General features: G+C 45.9%; 1 protein-coding gene across 3 annotated transcripts; it reads right to left on the reverse strand.

The window, feature by feature from the left end:
* Window positions 1-1,672: 1,672 nt before the first annotated feature.
* On the reverse strand, window positions 1,673-8,180 carry MSANTD4 (Myb/SANT DNA binding domain containing 4 with coiled-coils). Of its 3 annotated transcripts, none has more exons than XM_047071541.1 (3): window positions 8,139-8,180; window positions 4,414-5,030; window positions 1,673-3,749 (listed from the first exon to the last, which is right to left on the reverse strand). In XM_047071541.1, the coding sequence occupies exons 2-3, from the start codon at window positions 4,873-4,875 to the stop codon at window positions 3,222-3,224; spliced, it is 990 nt and encodes a 329-aa protein (XP_046927497.1). In that variant the 5' UTR covers window positions 4,876-5,030; window positions 8,139-8,180; the 3' UTR covers window positions 1,673-3,221. The 3 variants fall into 3 exon arrangements, with proteins under 3 accessions (XP_046927497.1, XP_046927496.1, XP_046927498.1); XM_047071540.1 differs by having other exon boundaries at window positions 8,097-8,175; XM_047071542.1 differs by lacking the exon at window positions 8,139-8,180 and adding an exon at window positions 7,145-7,580.
* Between the last annotated feature and the right edge of the window lie 13,676 nt (window positions 8,181-21,856).

Genomic DNA, 21,856 nt, shown 5'->3' on the forward strand with positions numbered 1-21,856 from the left:
AAGTTACGTTAACCCTCCTGGGATTGTGGAGATGAGAGAGACAGTGATTTCTAGAAAAAGCTCCGTAAACTGAGGAAGGGGACGTCGATGCTGAGCATCCGCCCAAAAATGTCTGTTAATTAAAACTTTGCACATTCCTGCTCCCGGTATTTCTATCCCAATCTTAAAAGAGTCCAGGTAATCTTCCTTTCAGGACAGATGAGCATAGCTTTAGTACACAGTAACTTTACCCATTTGGAAATATTTAGAAAAAAAATACACAACTTTAAAAAGATATTTATTTCGAAAAAGATAGGGAGAGAGCAGGGGAGGGGCAGAGAGGGAGACCGAATCCCAAGCAGGCTCTGCTCTGTCATGACAGGGCCCGGCGTGGGGTTTGAACTCACCAGACCACGAGATCATGACCCCAGCCGAAATCCAGAGTCGAACGCGTAACCGACTGAGCCCAGGCACCCCACAATTTTTAATGTGTACTTTAACAAGTAGAGTGGACAGACAGAACCAATTCCATTTTGGTTACACGAAGCCGTACTTTTACTAAAGCAGTCTCTCCCAGCTCGGCCCATATCAGAAGTGCTAACATTTTAGCAGTACCCTTGGGATAAAGCGGAAGGTGTTCAAAGGCAGCTCGGTAACAGTAGGGAAGAAGGAAAAACCTCTATCATCCCGTTTACTTGGAGAATCATCAACAGCAACATTGGCTCTGGGTCGGGACACAGAAGTGCCCACACTTTAGGGACACAGCCATCATGTTTCCTACTGGAGAGAACCCACCCAATCTATCCACAGCTTGGGGAGTGATGAGAAACCCAAAGCTCTCGGGGCGCCCGGGGGGCTCAGCCGGTTGAACATCCGACTTCAGCTGAGGTCATGATCCCGTGGTTTGTGGGTTCAGGTCCCGTGCCGGGTTCTGTGCTGACAGCTCGGAGCCTCCTTCAGATTCTGTGTCTCCCTCTCTCTCTGTCCCTCCCCTGCTCATGCTCCAGCTCTCAAAAACATTAAGTAAAACAAAGCACAGAAAAAACCCCAAAGCTCTTCCAGCAACACCCTGGAAGGTAAGAAGCGGTTGCGGCCTTTGTTTTTTAAGTTTCTTCCTTCCAGGAACTTAGGAGGGCTCCACCCCAAAAATACTATTGGCTATCTTCATGCTTCTAGAAAATGAAAATCTTCGGATTTTAAATATAAACACCAATATCCCTTGCATTTAAATAGCATTTTGTGGTTTACCTAACATTTTATTAAAAAAAAAAAATGAAACTATGAAGCACAGGCAGGCAGGCCTTGTGGACATTTGACACATGAGATCGAGTCACAGGGCCTGTCACAGGACTTGTCACCGTGTGCAGTGGCAAAGCTCACGCACGAGCTCTGCTTAACAGCCACACCTGCAAATTTCCACCCTTCCCCTCCAAGCTCATAGGGTGAAATCTTGGGTTGGTACTGCTACATCATTTGTCAGGTATTTACGTGAGTCGATGAGCACGATTTCCTTTCTTATGAAGGTAGGGATCACGTGACTTAGCTCAAACGTTGTTTTGGAGAGCAAATAAAATAATGTATGAAAAGCGGCCAGCTCGATGCTTAACAGAGGCTAGGCCCCAGGCCCGTGCTCTTGCATTCTTACAAACCTCACAGCGCTGATGATCACTGGAAATGATAAACTTCCAGACAGTTGGCATAGGCAAATTTTATTTCTACGGTAGAAGCATTTATTCCGGCTATAGAAAAATAACACTATTTCGAAGTGAAGGTAACGAAACAGAAGTATATTTTTTCCTTCTATGTCCATACTCCAACATCACATACGGTTTTAAGACATTCTTAAATTAACAGGGAACAAACACAGAATCAAGACAGGACCTGTCAACAGAAGACATGTATTAAAGCTACAGTATCAGCCTGGAATTCAGAAAATACAAAGTGGTCTCGTGCAGTGATTCTCAGCGTTGCTGTGCGTTAGAATCAGCCGCCTGGTAGGAAAAGAACCTTCAGCGGACTAAAGGCAAGTCACGTTGGGCCAGGCCTTGGTCTCACGAGAGATAGCAACTTTGCTCCTCCAGGAGGGGCGCAGACAAAACACACCACAGTATGAGACCAGACTCTTGCTCCCTGTTCCTTCTCTGCGCCTCTGATTCGGGGACGGTCATGAATACTCTCAAGGATGCTACAGATCAGGTCAGACAGTGTGTGCTAAGGGCTTCCCTAGTTCATTCCCACACAGCTACTGCTGTCATCACCACCACCAGCCTGTACAGACCACACTCCCCCCCACCCCGCTCCCCCAGAGCTGCCAGTACTTACTTAAGATAGAACCCTCGTGATCTCAAGCCCATGGACTACTAGTACCATTTGTATATGTCGGTACCACGTTTACTAGCTTCACCCGTTCACTTACATTAAAGTTTCAGTACATGGTTGAAAAGACAATTTTTCTATCTAAACTAAGACCACAAATTCAAAGGAAAAAGGCAACTAAGCCTTAAACCATGTCGCTTCTAAAGCATCAACACCCGGATGAATGAACGGCTTCTCAGAGTGACCCGTTCGGCCACTCTCTGATGTTCCCTTATAGCGATGGGAGTCTCTGGTTATAGATGGAAACAAGAATAAAGGACTTGCCATCCTCATCACTGCCTATGTTCACTATACTACACAATCACGCTACACAGTGAAAGTTTTTGGCCATGTAAGTAACTACCCACGTAAGTATCTGCGGTTCTAATATTCTGGAACTACAACCAAAGCCAGAGAGGTGCAGAGTCAGACTAGGGGAGGGGCCGTCAGCCTCGGCAACACGGACGTTTTGTGTTGGAGAAGTCCTTTCTGGGGGGCCATCCTGTGCACAGCAGGAGGAGGTGGGCGCTCTGGCCCCGACACCCCAACCAAACGTCTCCGGGGTGGGGGGGGGGGGTCAAGATCCTCCCCAGGGAGAAGCAGGGAGCTGGAACTTCAGACATAACTGAGACTCTGCGTGCACAGATCACACAGGACACCGTGGAATTTTCCTCAGTGGAGACGGCAGCATGTGGGCCCCTGCCCTGCCGTGTGTGCCGGACGGACTGCCGGAACCCACGGTCCCCGCACGGACCCACCTCTGTCCTCCCGCGAACACCGACGTGACACAGGGAAAAACACAGTTCATCTTCCACCAGTGTTCTGTGGCCCGACACAGAGGGAAAGCTCCAGTTGACAGACATCTGCTACGCGGGGAGCCAGCTCGGTCAGTGCAAGTGGCCCTCCTTCTGGATCCGAAGTCTCTCCTTCTCCACCTGTAAGCGCTCCTTCTCAATCTGCAGCTTCTCCGACTCAAATTTCAGAAACTGCAGCCGCTCCTTCTCAAGCTGTAGGCGCTCCCTCTCGAGTTTCAGCCTCTCCGTTTCCAGGTCCTGGGGCTGCGGCCCCGGCTTCTCGCCCTGGCCCAGCTCACCGTCGGAGGAGGGCGGCTTCTCGGGGCCGACCGCCTGCAGCCTCAGCTTCTCCCGGTCGACGTGCAGCCGCTCCCGCTCCAGCTGCAGCCGCTCCCGCTCCAGCTGCAGCCGCTCCCGCTCCACGTCCAGGCGCCGCTTTTCCAGCTCCAGCTTCTGCTTCTCCAGGCTGACCAGCACGTGGGGCTCGTCGTAGGCGGAACGGGACGGCGTGGAGTTCAGGGTGAAGAACTCCTCGATGTGGGGGAAGTCGGGGAGTTCGCTCTCCCTCCTGGAGTCCGGGATGACGGCCGACAGCATCTCCTCCTCCTCCTCGATCTCAAACTAGAAGGACAAAGCACTCTTCAGGACGGGTCTCTGCTTCGGCGGGTAATGTGTCTAAACACTGCTTTAAAGCTTTGTGCACCGTGCGAGCACAGAAAGCCACTGGGGTTTTGAAAGATATTTACCAAGACTTGCCTGTTGTCACTAATACAGGTGACCCTTCAACAACGCGGGCTGGAGCTGTGCGGGTCCACTTACACGTACGTTTTCTCGCTCAGTACGGTGCAGGACTGGAAATGGATCTTCTCTTACAACTTTCTTAACTATTTTCTATAGCTTGCTTCATGTTAAGAATACAATATATGGTACACATAACATACAGATTATGTGTTAATTGACCTTATGTTAATGATAAGGCTTCCCATCAGGCGCAGGCTGTTAGTAGTTAATTTGGGGGAGTCAAAGCTTATACAGGGACGTTCGATGGTGCGGAGAGCCCGCACCCTCACCCACCCACGCTGTTCAACCGGGTATGTAATTAAGACAAGGATACGGGGGTTAAAAGAGAGATTCGTGACCGGGAGAGCAATGGAATGACACTGTTAGGTCAAACTCGTGAGCTGGCTTGAAAACTGGGATCTTAACTGGGCCCAGACTATCACAATCTCCCACATCAGAACTGAAGGAATAAAAGGAGAAAGAGGATTCCCAGGCCAGTACTTACTTCGGGACTCTGGGGGTCTCGTTCCTCCTCTTCCACTTTGACCTCAGTTAAGGATGCACCTGCATCCCTGAAATCTGCCACGTTCTGCCAGTCAAAGTTGGGATCGTTTCGGAATGCAATCTTGTCGTCCATCTCCTCGGTGAGAGAGTCGTCTAGATCGGAGGTGGGGAGGGGGAACCCTGAGCCAACCAGCTTAATGTTGGCCTTCATCCTCTTTCTCTTCATAAGCGCCCGCCAGTCCAGGTACCTTCTTTTCACCTCCGTCCCCGTCCTCTGCTCGCCTTCCCCCACGGCGTTCACACACTGTGCGATCTCCTCCCACGCCATCCGCTTCATCACATTAATCGTCGTGTTGAGCTGCTTGGAAAAAATGACTTCTTTGCGTTTGGTAATTTCTTTCAAAAGGGTCTGAGTTTCTTGAACACTGAAGTTGCTTTTTCTCTTCCTTTTCAACTGCTTCATCTTCCTTGCTTAAGTGCAGAGTTTTCACGGTCAGAGAAGGTGTGAAAAGCTGACAAAGGCTACAGAGTACAAAAATCAAGGGCAGTCCCTTCTTGGCGCTTTGTCTAAATCAGAGTCTTCCGCTCATCTGGTAGCACGGGCAGGCTGGACAATTCCTGAAGAGAAAAGTAGAAAATCAGTCCACTTGCAACTTTGCAATGTACCCCCACCCAAGAAGCTGGACACACGTCCCTGTAAATGCGGTTCAAAACCGCCCACCCTCTGCCTCTGCGGTTGTCACCCCTGTCCCTGACCGCTTGTTCTCACCTGGGCTCCCGCTAGGGCTCCTCACCGCTGGCTGACGCTCTTGGCCTGCTCACTCTCCTCCACCCCCAGTTACTTTTCTGCTCCAGCCACACTGGCCTTTCCATTACCCGTTCTGTCCACCTCTCCCCCGCTTGGAGCCTCTGCTCACACGGTCCCCTCGGCCTAGAACATGGATACCTGACAAAAATTATGCACTTGTTTGCACATCAGATCCTAAGTCAGTTCAGTGAACATTCTGGAACACTTGTAATGTTAAAGGATCACATTTAATTAGCACCCTGGCCTAACATTCCTTATGTAATTTAAATTATAAAATGGGCTGGTCAAGTACTCAGCTTTCCTCTAGAGGTGACTTATGAGGTACTATATTTAAAAACTAGATTTATTTTTTTAGATTTTTTTAACGTTTATTTATTATTGAGAGAGTGAGACAGAGCATGAGCGGGACAGAGAGAGGAGGAGACACAGAATTCGAAGCAGGCTCCAGGCTGAGCTCTCAGCACAGAGCCCGACGCGGGGCTCGAACCCACCAACTGGGAAATCATGACCCGGGCCGAAATCGGGCCCCCAACCGACTGAGCCACCCAGGTGGCCACTAGGTTTATTTTTAAATATACTTGTGTATACCTTTTACAAGTTATATTTTTGCTTATATATAGAACACATACATCTTTATACATGTCTTACGTATTTTTAATATACTTAGAAGAAAGAAGTGAAGCAAACTGTGCTTCACAATGTGCTCTACACATTAAAGCAGCCCGGGTATGCTTCTCCTTAGTACCTATGTTGCAGCACACACTTCAGAGAATTACTCCAGTGAAAACTGGGCTTTTTTGCCTTCCTGTACCATTGCTGCAGCACTAGGAGGGCCTGGGAGAAGTATTGAGAAGGCTCTAGGAGGATGTGGGGTAAGGATCGAGAAGGATCTAGGAGGATCTAGGAAGGTCTGGAGCCCACTGGCTCCAAAGGCTGTTATCTTCGATACCTAACACTGTGCCTAACAAACAGGAGGTACAAACACAACTTAAAATAAGGTGATGAGGGAATGGGAGAGGTCAGAAAGTGAGAGACAATAACTCAAGGAAGCTAAGCTACCAAAGCTGACACACTTCCAAGGGCAAAGCATATGTTTAAAAGGAAAAGGCAGCCCAAGTCAGTATAGGCAAGAAGCAGTTTGTAAAATTACGTGAAGCCTTTAGATAAACTACCCACCCTTTCACTATGCCGAAAAACGTAAAAACATCACAAGTTCTACGAAACCGTGAAAAAGAAAATTTTAAGCAAAAATGCTATTTTGCTACCATAGTCTGTATGGATCAATAATGAGTAGGTTATCAAAGACACATTTTTAATATGGAATCAGCAGGTTAGATGTCTTTAAAAATAGAACAGCTAAAATAATATCAAATTCCGTATCATATTAAATACTTACAATGTATTGATAGGACTTTTTGTTTGCAAAAGATATAGAATGTTTCAGGGCATTTAAATAACTTCTTCAACCCTTTAAAAAATGCTATCATGTTTTTTAAGGGAAAAGCATGGTAAAAAACACAAATATCCATCAAAAGATTAGATGAATAAACCATACCACAGCTACATAATGGGATATGTGCAATAAAGGCTATGTAAGACTACGAATATGATTTAGCACAACATTATTCCTGTGTAAATGTATCTTAGATCTCCAGGCGGTTATGGCTTAATTGTGTGAAAACTTATGACACCTGACTAATGTAATAAAGTACCAAAATCAACTGAAATTTGCACCGGAGTTGAAATGTGGGAACTACCTTTGCATGGCTAAAAGCTAAGCTATGTTTCCAGGAAGTCTTTTTTTTTTCTCTGTTGTTTCCTTTCCACTTTGATTCCTCTATAACATAGCTTGGATTTCTATCCTCCATTACCCAATAATGTACTCAAATATTTATTGAGCTCCTACTACGTGCCAGGCACATACTCTTGGTGCTGGGGATAGAGAACTGCTTCCTAAAACGTGCAAAGATGCCATTCCAGGTGTCCAGCACTCTCCTTTTCACACTGGTTGTGTTCCCTATCTTTGCAGAAGGCAATTCGGTGGTTGCAACCTCCAAAGATTCGCAGCTCTTGCAAGCCCTGACCCAGAGAATGGCCGTCTTCCTTAAGTCCCGGCGGACAGTCACTCCTCACTGGCTGCAAAGAGGTGCAGCAGTTCGCTTACGTCATTCCTGTGAGAATGATGTACCACCAAAGGCATATTAAAACGGCATTTTTTTTTTTTAATGACTAACACTTAAGAATGAAGTTCCTAAACACTGCGCGAGAAGGCAAAATTAAGAGCTGTGAGGAGGACATTCAGGCACTCAATTGTGGGCACAAACTTTTTTTTTTTTCTTTTGGTAAATTCGTTAGGTGGTTCAAGGAAAAAAAAAGGCATCACAAACTATAGAAACTTCCCCAAGTCCTCCACCCCCCCTCCCCGCGCCCACACGGTCTTCTAGGAAATTCGCTTCCCGGCCAAGCAGGAGGCTCTTGTCTCAAAGTTGTGATAGGTGGACACCTGCGGGTCACTTCAGGGCCGCCTGTCCTCCGAGCAGGTAAACGTGTCTCCCCGTCCCCGCCGCGCTCTCGGGGGGCCGCCCGCTCACAGCCGCGAGGAGGACTCGGGGCGGGCGGGGGACGGCTGCACTCCCGGGAGGCCACCCGGGGGAAGTGGCCGGGCCCCGCCACCGCACCTATGGGCAGCCTGGGCGGAGGTCGGAGCCCCGATGAGGGGCGCGGACGGGGGCTGATACAGCCCTTCCACCCGCCCCGCGCGGACTCGTGGTCCTCGCGGCGCCGTGGTCCCGCTACGACGCACCCCCAGGGCCAAAGCCAGCAGCGCAGGGACGGCCACCTGCCGCCGGGACCCTCCCCGCCTCTAGGGCACCCACCGTCCGCGGCGCTGCCGGCTCATCCAGGGCAGAACCGCTCACCTGCGACCCCGACCGCACCTCCACCCGATCGCCTCTTACGGGGCTGGGGCGGGGGGGTGGGGAGATGCCTCCCTGATTCCCCGCCCACCAACTTCGCCCGCTTCAAGCCTCCACCCATTGGGTTATATGGCTGCCACTCATGCGAGACGTCTCACCCATTGGTCCAGAGGGTATTGCCTTTCTGGCCGACGGCCCGGCCCAGGTCTGGCCTCACAATGGGAATCGAGTCCCCAACCGGTTCCGGGTTAGTGCTCTGGGGTTCCGCACTCTTGTGATTCGTGGCCTCCCGCTCTGTGCTCGGGCGTTGGCGCGAAGCTCTGTCAGTCAAGTGGGCTCTAGAAGCGGATTGGTTCCTCTCGATCAGCCCGTGGCGCTTTTCCTTCTGATTGGGGCCCTGGCCGCCCCGCCTCCCAACGCTCCCTCTGCCCTTGACCCTCACCTGCTAAAAGGGCAGAGGGGAAGTGAAGCCTAGGCGTGGCTCCACCTGCGTCCTAGTCCGCTCTCACCTCCCTATCGAGTGAGGCTCAGCTTCGCCTCGGCCGCACCTCTGAGCTCTGAGGCCGCCCCTGCCCCAAATGGTGATTTCCTTACTGCTCAACCCGACTGTCACTTAGTGTCTTTGTGTCACTTGACGCCTCCAAAAACATTTGACCTGTTGACCATATCTTAGTAGTTTTCCTGTGTGCTTTCCTCCCTCGCTGTCTACTCCTCTGTGGCCCTTGACAGTCGCGTCGTGCACCGCCACCCTCAGTCCTTAAGTCACTGATGGCTCTGGCCATGTGGTCCCTTCTTCCCACTGTGGCCGGGGCGGTGGGTGTGCAGTTGCTGGGTGCGGCCTCAGTCCTCGCAGATAGTGCAGAGCTTTTCCAAGGGTTTCTCGGTCTTCCGTCAATATCCCTGCACAACCTCCCCGCCCCAACCGGGTTGTCTGTTTCTAGCTGTGATGGTGGTTGGGACATTGTGTTGTATTGCATCCGCCTGTAATTTCCGCTCCCTGCTCTTCCCTGCCAGCCTCCCGGCTCGGTTCACGAGTTCTTTCTAAAGGAAGCCTTCTCTCCGTTCACCGGCTTCTCCCTCCGAGTTGTCTCTCTGATGTAGGTTTCCCCGTTAAAGGATGCTCAGCTACATCTGTAATTCAGGTGAATCACAAGGGTCAGCCTAAGTGTGGTCCAAGGCACCACCTGGCATCCTATTAAATCCTACGCCAACCCTTCACCTTGGGAGGGGGGTACCCTCCATCTGTCAGCTCTTCTGACCTGTTCCATGTGGGTGGGCTTTCTTATTCACTGTTGTACTTTGTCTGCCCAGCACAGTGCCTAGAATATAAGGCACTCAAAAGAGATTTGGTGAATAAAGGATGGAATATTCCGGATGAACGGTGGATGCTTGCTGGATGTTCCTGGAGGAACTCCAGTCCACAAAATAGGAAGTGCTTGTGGAATAGGGTCTTTGAAATGTGATGATGGGTTTAATCTTCCAGATTGCACTTAAGAGTTCGTGTGAGAAGCCCGCCTATACTTTTGCCTAATTAAAACAAACAGGTGTTGTGGGGTTTTTTTTTTTTATATGAGAACTTGGATTTTTTAATTTTGGATTTTGTTTGTGGTGGATGTTTCTCAGGTGGGTGCGGTGGGAAGGTAGGACAGCACTCCATCCCAATTATAACCAGACGCTTTCTCTCTGTTCCCTTTCAGAGGATGTCCACGTGTTGAATGCATTATATTTACTTCAGTAGCAGAGATCACACCTGGAATGTGTCCGTAAGTACTAAGCACCTTCTGCCTCCATAGGAACTCTTTCACGTTCCTGCGATGAAACCTCTGTCTCAGGCTGAGTGCAAGACCGGTCCTAGACACCCTCGCTATTTTTCTCCACTGTAACTTGCGTGAGTGCAGGTGGGCCAACAAGGGAGAGACGGAGGGTCATCCCAAATGCCTAATGTCATGACCCCATTCTGAACCTGATAGTCTGTTTACTGATTTGATTTTTGCTAATATTAGCTTCAGGCTAGAGATCTGATGCCAGGTACTTACACACTTATTCTAGAACTGAGCCGCCCAGCTGTGGTAGCCACTAGCCAGAGAGCGCCTGAAATCTGGCTAGGGCAACTGAAAAACTGAATTTTAGTTCTTAATTTTTCTTTAAAAATGGAATTCAGTCAATTCAGTGATTGTATAACTTATAGGTACGTTTGGAAAACTTGAGTTATGTGAATCTACTTTTTCAACTGTACATTTTTTGAAATCTAAATACAAATGGAGTATTTCTGATAAAAAAAAATTAGCATCGGAATTGAGATGTACTGTAAGAGTAAAACATACACAGGATTTCAAAGATTTAGTATAAAAATGTACCGTGTCTCGTTGACAGTTGTCATATTGATTGTAAGTTAAATTATAAAATTTTGCATAATTGGGTTAAGGAAACTATATTATTAAAATTAACTTTACCTGTGTGTTTTTTGTTGGTTTTGTTTGTTTGTTTGTTTTTTACTTTTTCAAGTGAGGCTAATAGGAAATTGAATCTTCCACATGTGGTTTGCATTACATTTCTATTAGACAAGGCTGTTGTAGGCTGTGCTTGGCCACAGCTTATTGAAAGTCTCAGAATGAGAATATAATCGTTAGCTAAAAGATTTCTGTTTCATTGCCTATTGTTTAATCAAAGGGAAAGAAGGAGATCATTTGGGCTGTCTCTCCTCCAAATGCAGTTTAGTTAAGATAAATGTAGCCCAGCAGACATGTTCTAACCTACATTTTATATCAACAGTGACTGTGTTGTGCTGCATTCACTCCCCACTTTTGTCTTTGCACATGTCCTTCCTCCTGTCTTGTCCCTGTGACATAGTCTTGTTCTTCAACACCAGCTTTTCCCTGACAACCTTTGAACAGATCAACTTGTCCTTTTTCATATGAGTTTTATGCTTATAAGTCGTCTTACGTAGATTTCTCCTGAGTTGCTATTCTTCCCCTTTTATCGGTAGCACCTAACACACCACCTGGCATTTAGGCTGGTGAACACGCCTTTGGTGATTCAAACTGAACACTGACGAAATAAAACTCACTCAGTTCTGTCCTCTGCGGTGTCGCCAGATCGCTTGCAATTTTCATCATCTATCAGTTAAGTTATAACAGTTTATGAAGTGACATTGAAAGCTTTTCACTGGCAAATTTTGTGTTTCTAAAAACTTTACATTGAATGGAAAGCCGGTGCGGTTCCTGTAGAAATTGTTGCAGCTCTTTTCCTGTGGATTTTGTTTCTCTTTACAACTGGAAAAAATAGAAGATGTTAGAACTCGAGCTATTTAAAAATGATAATCATCGGGGCGCCTGGGTGGCGCAGTGGCTTAAGCTTCCGACTTCAGCCAGGTCACGATCTCGCGGTCCGTGAGTTCGAGCCCCGCATCGGGCTCTGGGCTGATGGCTCAGAGCCTGGAGCCTGTTTCCGATTCTGTGTCTCCCTCTCTCTCTGCCCCTCCCCCATTCATGCTCTGTCTCTCTCTGTCCCAAAAATAAATAAACGTTGAAAAAAAAATTAAAAAAAAAAATAAAAAAAAATGATAATCATCAAAGCAAGAGGCAGGGATGGCAGGTTTTCATTTCCAAGATGAGTCTGGTATCCAATCTCCAGAAGTCAGATGGGTCCCAGCATTCCCACCAGCATCCGCTGTGGGTGAGTTGCTAGTTTTGTTTCCGGTGGGAGGTTTGGTCTCTCCTGGAGTAGCCAATGAAATAATGCGGGCCAGTCCTTAGTAGGAAATCATTCATGCTACTTTTTCAGAGGATAATCACGGTTTTCATCCCTGTGCTCCTGGACACGGAGTTTCCCAGGGGAGAAACAGATCGACTACAAATCTATTTTTGCAAGTTGGAATGTGTGCCCTGGTGACTTTCTGTTTGGAGCCCGTTTAAAAAAATTCACTTTTGGCGTATATATACTTGTGGTTTCTGTCTCGTGTTTGGCAGTCAGACCTCTTGTTGAAGACAGTTTTAACAGTTTCATGGGATGACCATCTGTATCTTTAAATCCCCTGCAGAATGAGCTTTATTCATGCAAAATAGCCTGTATTTTAAATTGACCCATTCCAGATATATACTGAATGTTCAGTGAAGTTGATCTGGACCTTTTTGCATAATGTGTCAACAGAAAAACATGCAAAAATTTTATTTTAGTAGTAAAGATTAATCATACTGTTTTCTCACTTTGAGAAATGACTGTCAGTGTTTGTAACCTCTTGGTTCTTTTTATGCACACACATTCTTTTTTTTTTTTAATTTAATTTTTTTATTTATTTACTTTATTTTTTAATTTACATGCAAGTTAGTTAGCATATAGTGCAATAATGATTTCAGGAGTCGAATCCAGTGATTCATCTCCTACGTATAACACCCAGTGCTCATCCTAACAAGTGTCTTCCCTAAAGCCCCTGACCCATTTAGACCAACCATCCCCACACCCACACCCCCTCTGGCAGCCGTCAGTTTGCTCTTTGTCTTTAAGAGTCTCTTGTGTTTTGTTCCCCTCCTTGTTTTTATATTATTTTTGCTTTTCTTCCCTTATGTTCATCTGTATTGTATGTTATTCCGTATATGAGTGAAGTCCTATGATATTTGTCTTCATCTGACTAATTTCACTTAGCATAATATACTGTAGTTCCATCCACATTGTTGCAAATGACAACACTTCCTTCTTTTTGATTGCCAAGCAATACTCCGTTGTATATATATACACCACATCTTTAATCGTTCATCCATCGATAGACATTTAGGCTCTTTCCATACTTTGACTCTTGTTGATAGCGCTACTATAAAAGTTGGGGTGCATGTGCCCCTTCAAACAGCACACCTGAGTCCCTTGGATAAATGCCTAGTAGTGCAATTGCTGGGTCGTGAGTAGTTCTGTTTTTAATTTTTTGAGGAACCTCCATACCGTTTTCCACAGTGGCTGCACCAGTTCATGCACACTCATTTGTGAGTTCCTTTTGCAAGAATTACACGGAGTTTTGGAGGTAGGGGCTTTTCATCCACTGGCCGGGCGTCTTTGCTCATTTCACTTCAAAAATAAGTACCGAATACTATTCTGTGCCAACCACTGATCTAAGGGCTTCATATACATGAATCTAGTTAACTGTTATAACAACCCTAATACTGTTTAGATGAGGAAACTAAGCATAAGTGATGTTAGGTATCTTTCCAAGCCTGCACGGTTAATCAGTAGCAGACCCACAGTGTAAACCCAGGCAGTCTACACTCAAACCCCATCCTGTGGCCCCCCTCGAAACGCTTGTTCCTGTGACCTGGGGATTTGAAGGTGGCCAAAACATTTGGAAAGATTTTAGTGGAGTCAGGGGGCAACAACACTCCCCCACAGAATACCTTCTTTTCCTAATGTATTTGGACTGTGTTAGAAGCTCCTCAAAGGTGAGGGTCGTGTCACGTGCCTCTTATACCCAGCACCTCGCACGTACCTTGGATTTACTGTTTGCTCCGAAACGAATTTCGATTTCGGGTTGTGGAATGGACCGAAGTCACGTAGTTCCTCTGAACAGTGGCCTTAGGCCATCTGTCAGTGGTCAGGAGCTGCCCAGAAGCTGCTCTGGGCCACGTCGTCCACTGCTTTGACCTTACTTCCTTACCACTTTCCGCAGAATGGCTTCCAAACACCACCGCTGTGCTGTCTCTGGGCAGACTGGCTTCTTGATATGTTTCCTGTTCACATAATTTGTCTGTGGGGAGTAATAGTTGTTGTGCTCAGTATGCAATAACAATAACACAAATGTAAATGGGATCCCGGGTGGGCCTAGAAAACTTGCTTTCGGTTACTCACCTCATTTATTTTCTTATTTTCAGTGATCTCTGTGCCCAACTTGGGGCTTGAACTCATGACCCTGAGATCAAGAGTCACGTGCTCTACAGACTGAGCCAGCCAGGTGCCTCTCATTTAAATTTTTAAAACATACTGGGGCGCCTGGGTGGCGCAGTCGGTTAAGCGTCCGACTTCAGCCAGGTCACGATCTCGCGGTCCGGGAGTTCGAGCCCCGCGTCAGGCTCTGGGCTGATGGCTCAGAGCCTGGAGCCTGTTTCCGATTCTGTGTCTCCCTCTCTCTCTGCCGCTCCCCCGTTCATGCTCTGTCTCTCTCTGTCCCAAAAATAAATAAACGATGAAAAAAAAAAAAAAAAACATAGGAGCTGTGATTCCTGGCCAGGCCTTTTGGGTTCAATTATACAAGCAAGAACAAAGGCCAGAAGGGGCACAGAAAAAAAAAAAAAAAGAAAAGCATTTCACAAGATCCAGGAACCAAGAGCACCTCAGATTTTAGCCTGTCTCCCCATTTCCAAACACACAAACTCCCTTAATGCCCTTTAATGCACATGCTACATCTGCACGGCCAAGAAGTGAAAATACAGATATAAACCACGGTTAACAAGATGGATATGGGGGATCCAGGGGATTGATCATGTTTCAAAGTAATTTCAAATTTCATAAAGACATAAATCCAGAGGAGTTTGTTAATTATCACACTTCATTTATAATACCTGCCCTTCCTTTCTGTCCTCAGGATGTTGCCCTTGTATCACCATCTTACAAAACAGACAGCTGAGTGCCGTGTGGCTCCTCTGGTTGCCTGAGACCACGCCACCAGTCAGGGGAGGTGGGGGGAGCTCCAGCTCAGGTTCTCCACACCCTCCCTGTGTGCTACTCCAGAGAGCACGTTATTCTGTATCAAATTACTTAATTTCTCAAATACTTAATGACTTGGGAAACAAAAGACAAAAAAAAAAACTTAAGACAAAATACACCCATGTTGTGTCTTTTGCAAATTCTACCCCCTTCCCTTCCCTTAATTCCTAATTAGAAAATGTAACAGCTACACTTGCTGGGTGCTAGCTAGGTGCTAGACCCTGTTAAATAGTTGCACATATTATCTCTTTGAAGGGGCTTACAATTAGGGAAACTAAAGTTAGGAGGTATCATGTTATTTTTATTTTTATTCTATTCTATTCTATTCTATTCTATTCTATTCTATTCTATTCTATTCTATTCTCTTTTTTTAGAGAGAGAGAATGACTGGGGAAAGGGGCAGAGGAGGGGAGAGAGAGAGAATCTCAAGCAGCCTCCATGCTCGGTGCAGAGCCTGACGCGGGTCTCAGCCCTACAACCCTGAGATCATGACCTCAGCAGAAATCAAAAGTCGGATGCCTAACTGACTGACCCACCCAGGTGCCCCATGTATCATCATTTTATGAAAAAGAAAACTGAGGCTCAGAACGGGTAGGAGGCTTACCCCAGGTTACAGAGCAAGGGAGTGTTGGGGCCAGGATGGCTTCCACTGGTTTCAGCCCCACGCTTCACCGAACCCTTATGAATACTTTCTCTCCTAGCAATGAACAGTTTTTTTCTGAATTACTTTAGAGCTGAAAAAGCTTGCAGAAATCAGTGGCAACTTCCAGATGTGATGATGTGTCAGTAACCCTTGTGGCATAAGCTATAAGTCATAGAAGACATCCCTCCCAGGATCTTTGGCTCTGTCTCTGGCTCGTCTGTCTACCTTTTCCTGTTTTTGGTTCTTATACTGCCTTAGCTCTCTTACATGATCACTCACTTTCCCTTTGATTACCCCTTCTCCTACACAGCACTCTCACTCACTACTCCTCCCCCACCCCCACTTTTCCCTCTAAATCCCTCCCTGCTTATCTCTCATTAGAAATGTGTCACTGAAGCATGTTTCCACTATTGTAGATAATAATTTAATAATAACCTAATAATATTCTGGTTCCCAATTCAAAGTTTCAGAGTTGATGAATAATACATCAGATATTTTCTTTTTTTAAAAAAATGTTTATTTTTGAGAGAGAGAGAGAGAGAGTGTGAGTGGGGGAGGTGCAGAGAGAGAGAGAGAGAGAGAGAGAGAGAGAGAGAAATCAGAATTCAAAGCAGCCTCCAGACTCCGAGCTGTCAGCCCGGAGCCTGACTCGGGGCTCGAACTTACGGAGCACCAGATCATGACCTGAGCCAAAGTTGGACGTTTAACCAACTGAGCCGCCCAGGTGCCCCAGATAATATTTTCTTAAACACAGAAGCCCCTCAAAACCCCCAAGTAATGTCTTTACTACTTTTTGTGATCCTTAATTGCCATTATCCTCCTCGGTGTTTCTTCTAAGAAGAAACAAAAATTCTCCTTATCCATTAATATTTGATGTTAAATTTCAATATCTTGTAAATTAAAGCTATTTTTATGTGTTTAAGATAAAAGGCTGATTTTTTTGAAGATTTTATTTAATCTCCCAATTACTTAATTTGAATTCACAACCCCATGATCAAGAATCACACATTCTATTGACTGAGCCAACCAGGTGCCCCCAATCAGATGCTGATTTTTTTTTTTAATTTTTTTTTTTCAACGTTTATTTATTTTTGGGACAGAGAGAGACAGAGCATGAACGGGGGAGGGGCAGAGAGAGAGGGAGATACAGAATCGGAAACAGGCTCCAGGCTCTGAGCCATCAGCCCAGAGCCTGACGCGGGGCTCGAGCTCACGGACCGCGAGATCGTGACCTGGCTGAAGTCGGACGCTTAACCGACTGCGCCACCCAGGTGCCCCCAGATGCTGATTTTTAATGACAAAAATTTACTTTACTTTTGTTGTACTTACTGAGTTTTTGCCTCTGTGCTGTTCCCACCTTTTAAGCATGTTTTTCTCAGTTCGATTAAAGTGTAGCAAAGTGTCTCACATTGTCTGTGTCCCAGTGCTGGAAAACATTCTTAGACATCTTGTGCATTAATAGTTCTGGCCCTCCCTCCTTCTCTGAGGCGAGAGGAGCTTTATTTTAATGGAATTTGGAAATGGTGTCAAGAATACAAGGTTTCATTACTATAGTAACAGAGAATAATGGAAAGACTAAATGTCAGACACACTCATTGTTGCCATAGTGATAGTTGCTTTCCCAGATATGTTTACCGTTCCATTCTGGTCAGTTTTTAAAATATGCTTATCTGTATGAATGCTCAAAAAGGGGAGAAAAAGTTCAAAGTCATTTAAGAAAGAAGGAAGCCTTTCAAGAGATGAAAGCAATTTGCTTTACTGTCCATTATTTAATAAGAAGTGTGCAAAGTCTACAAAAAGGCTACAAGGGAGATAGAAATTCTCATTTCTGTTCAAATAAGTGTTCTTCCCATTTGTGGTCAGGGAGATTGAAGCATGGGGTTTCAGGCATGTCTGTCTGGTCATTTCATGCTATTTCAAGCCATTTTTTTCTTTTTCTGAACTTCTGAAAATAGGGAATTCTGCCACATTGAAATGGAAACCCTTTGATTTTATTTTTATTTATTTTTTTAAGCAGTAGCACTTGAGGGCGCTGCCTGCTAGGCAAAATCATTAAAGCAGGCAATCATTTATTCCAGCCCCTTTGGTTACCTTCCTTTTCCCTTCAGCAGCCCCTCTCCTCGCTGACAAAGCATTGTCATCATGGTAACTCTCCCAGGCTCTCTCCATCCCACAACTTACTAGTGACCTTGACTCACCAGAATGACTCCTGCTGGGCTGAAGTATGGAGAGCCGGCCGTGCTCAGTTCTACCTTTGGAAATGCAGTTCCTGGCACAGTGCCCGGCTCATAGCAGGACAGAATAAATCGTAATGGAGTGAGCTTCCACCGAACAGTACCCTTTGTTTAAGTCTTCCTGAATTTCTACCAGGTCATTCGGAGTAGTGTGTAAATAGGCACAGTGGCCTGATGGGTCACTTCTCTCACAGTACCGTCTGCTTTAGAAATGACTGGTATCTGGGGCGCCTGGGTGGCTCAGTCAGCTAAGCATCCGACTTCGGCTCAGGTCATGATCTCAAGGTTCTTGAGTTCGAGCTCCACATCAGGTTCTGTGCTGACAGCTCAGAGCCTGGGGCTCTCTTCCAATTCTGTGTCTCCCTCTCTCCCTGCCCCTCCCCTGCTCATACTCTGTCTCTCTCAAAAATAAACATTAAAAAAAAAAAAAAAAGAAAAGAAATGACTGGTATCTGTAGGTTTATGTAGGAGGTGGCCTTGGGAAGTCAAGATGGATTTCTTCTATACAAGCCATGTGCCGAATGGTAGTTACATTTCCGGGTTGACCAGAAAGAATGCCTCTAATGCCAGCTGTGCCTGAATTGTGGAAATAATAGTACCACTCGAGTGCTTTCTAGTCCCTTTCGTAAATTTGTTTTACTTGTTCAAAATTAATTGCCCTTTCAGGATTTCAGGAGTTCATGCCCACCAGCCATAATGATAGTTCTGGCAACAGAAAATATTCTTAGGTACCAGTAATGTGCTGGCTAACTCTATTTCCGTACTAGGCAGGAGAACATGTGAACGTGTTACCCTACTACATGGCAGAATGCACTCTCCACGTGCCCTTAAGGATCTTGGATCTTGAGATGGGGCGATTGTTTTAGATTCCCTGGGTGGGCCCAATTTAATTGCAATGGTCCTTATAAGTAAAGGAGGGAGGAGGAGAGTATGAGAGTGACTCAGTGTGAGCAGATGACCGCCCATTGCTAACTTGGAAGGGGAGAAGGGAGCCATGAGCCAGGGAACCCTCTAGAAGCTGGAAAATCAAGGAAATGAATTTTAACCCAGAGACTCTGGTTTTGGAATTCTGAACTTCAGAGCCGTGGGAGAATAGATCTGTGTTGTTGTAAGCCACTGTGTTTGTGTTGTTATAGCAGACATAGGAAACTAATTCAATGTCCACATCTATGCGAAGGAAGTGAGCTCTCCAGGAATGGTGGTTCTGAGGTGCTGTTGACTTGGACCCACTTAACTTCCATTTAAACCCTTCACCGACCCCTTAAAGCTGTCCCTATCCTGCCTAGTGAGCAAGAGAATTTCACAGTCATATTGAAAGTGTACAAAATAACAGTAAAAATAGGAAGTAGCAGTCATTAAAAGATAAAAAACAACAATAGAAGGAAAAATTTTACAAATATGAAGTTAACAGCAGTCAAAAGCTGTAGCCAGGTCAAACCAATACGCACAATTCAATAGTAACAATTTGGGGCACTGGAGTGGCTCAGTCGGTTGAGCGTCCAACCTTGGTTTTGGCTCAGGTCATGATCTCCCAGTTTCATGAGTTCGAGCCCTGCATGTGGCTCTGTACTGACAGCACAGAGCCTGCTTGGGATTCTCTCTCCCTCTCTCTTTCTGCTCCTCCCCTGCTTGTACTGTCTCTGTCTCTCTCAAAATAAATAAATTAATGTAAAATAACAATTTTTCCTCCAGTTTTGGGCATTCCAATGATGTGCATAGCCTATGCACACTGAGGAAAATGGCAGTGTTACCAAGCGTTGTGTGACATCAAGATGCTCAGCGAACCCCTGATGTGCTAATTTTGGTTTATGATCAAGTTTTATTAATCCTTCATAACTCACTAGGTAGGTTACTCAGAATTAGCCCTTGTCCATATGAAAAATTAAAGCCTTTGAACCCTTAAGAACCAGATCACAGTCCTTGGCTTTGGAATGCTTCTGGGACAAACAGGAGGAGACCCAAGTTTGAGAGATGGTGGAGAGTCACCCTTCCTGGAAGTTTGGGTGACTTGGGTGAATGGATTGGAGAGGAAATGCCCGTCCCATGTGGATGAGGAGCTCTGAAGAGGGGCTGAGGGGACGCAAAAGAAAAGTATTTCAAAGTTTGATTCCTGAGAGGTGATCCCATTCATCACATAGGTCATTACAAATTAATCGTTTTTCTTGGAACACTTTGAACTTTATTTTTCGTTCATCTCTACATGTTTCAAAGTGTATTTCTGGAAGTTAAGGAGTATGCTGTTACCACCGCTTACAGGAGCAACAGTTGTTACAATCTAATGTAGGTATTAGAGTTACCCCGCCAGATAGAAATAATGTGGCTGCGATGCTGTGTTTTCGAAGAGCTCTCTGGAAAACTAATGTCCGATGTTCTAAGTAGTACGACTGGAACCAGTGACTCGCAGGAGTGGAAGGTCTGTGCAGGAGAGCGAGTTCAGACACTGGGATGTCTGTATCGCCTCTGCCCAGCATCACTAAGAATTTCCTGTCTTTCCAGTTGTGAGATGCTGTGTTGTAGATTCGAAATGAGATCTCCCCATGGCACAGTAAGAAAACTGTCATTTTTCTTATTCTGTGCATGAAGCATATTATTTATTTTAATTACCATATTTATTCAACAAAAATTTATTGGGGGTCTACCATGTGAATAAAACCAACAAAAAAGCTGATCTCATGGACTTCATGACCGGGATCACTGACTTATGAGTGTATAAGTCCTAAATTTGTTTTGAATCCATTTAAAACTTGCTCAGTCAAGGTCCTGCCAGCATTGTACCCCCTTTAGACGGCTGCTGGTCAGTGAGGTGTTCACTTCTGCTCTGTTTTGTTTTTACAGGTTCCGTAACTTATGCGTAAGCGTTGCCACTCTCTCACAGTAAACAGATCGTTAGATAAAAACACTTTTAGCCACTTTTTACTTTTTACACTTATTTTGCCAATTAACCCACAATTATTTGCCATTTCCTTTTTTTTTTCCTGAAAATAGTGACCTCAAATAAAAATGAGCAAAAGTCTGGTAAGGTACCTTAGAAAACAGAGTAACAACGAAAAGCCAAAGACACAGCCTCAGCACTTTGAGAATAATGAAAAGAAGAAGAAATTCTACCGAGATGTGGGAACCTAGCGACGGCTCTGTAGTTGATTGCCAAAATGCCAGCAGAGCGCTGCGGGGACAGTTAGGAAGAGGAGTATCACCTGGCGTTCTCTGTGTCGGCCGTTTGATTACACTTGTTTCCATTCATGCATGTGCACTCTGGACGTTATTTTAAATTATGCCGTAAAGCGGAACGGGAGTTTTGCTTTATGCAGAGAACAAAATGGTTTTGCAGCATCACTGACTAAACTAATAACTGTTATTTCAAGGCAGTCTTCACAAGCATGAGGGACGACTTTCTCAGGGAGGCACAGACGTCTAAGGTCATTTGACTTGACGTAAACTCACCCACAGAGAGCTGCTTACGGCTCACAGAGGAAAGGTCCCATGGAACGCTGTGGCACGGATGGCATGTTTCTCCCTTAACCGCGAATCTCGTCGGTCTTTTCTGGTTTGTTTCTTCAGTGTTTCCTCCAAACGGTTCCATTCCATCTCTGCCGTGTCCTAGTTCTCGACATCTCTTGCCTGTGGAAAGGACTGGACCCCCCTGCCCGGGCCCATCCTCTTCACTGCTTCCAAGCGTCCCATCTGGAGGATGAACCCCATCTTGTTACTCCCTTCCTCAAGAACCTCTGCCTCTCGTTCTGCTGCCTTTTGTTCTTTTCCATTCCAGCAACTCATTTACAGCTTCTGAGTCTTAACGAGGGGACGTTCATTTTCTTTTCTCGCCCAGCCAAGTTCTCTACCCTCATTTACACCTTTTCTGTGGGCTACTATACACGTGGAGACTTTTGACTCTTTGTATCGTTGGCTTAGCAGAGAAAGGGGTGGTGAGGGGTGTGGATGTTTTTAGGCCATGTCACATTCTAATGAATGAGTGGGGTCCCATGTCTTTGTTAGGGAAGTGGGTTGGGGTATTGTGGACGAGCACGGAAAGTTGGTGAGGAGAGCAGACAGGACCATAGAGGCTGCCTGACAAGGAAAACAGGGTTTGCTCGGAGGTAGGAAGCTGGGCCTGATGAGACTAGCGGGTGTCGGGATGGAGCAGCTCGACGATTTCTAGCGGT

The sequence above is a fragment of the Lynx rufus genome, unplaced genomic scaffold (genome assembly GCF_022079265.1).
Source record: "Lynx rufus isolate CCGP_SWC_20201006 ecotype Redwood Valley unplaced genomic scaffold, mLynRuf1.p SCAF_9, whole genome shotgun sequence".
Taxonomy (NCBI): domain Eukaryota; kingdom Metazoa; phylum Chordata; class Mammalia; order Carnivora; family Felidae; genus Lynx; species Lynx rufus.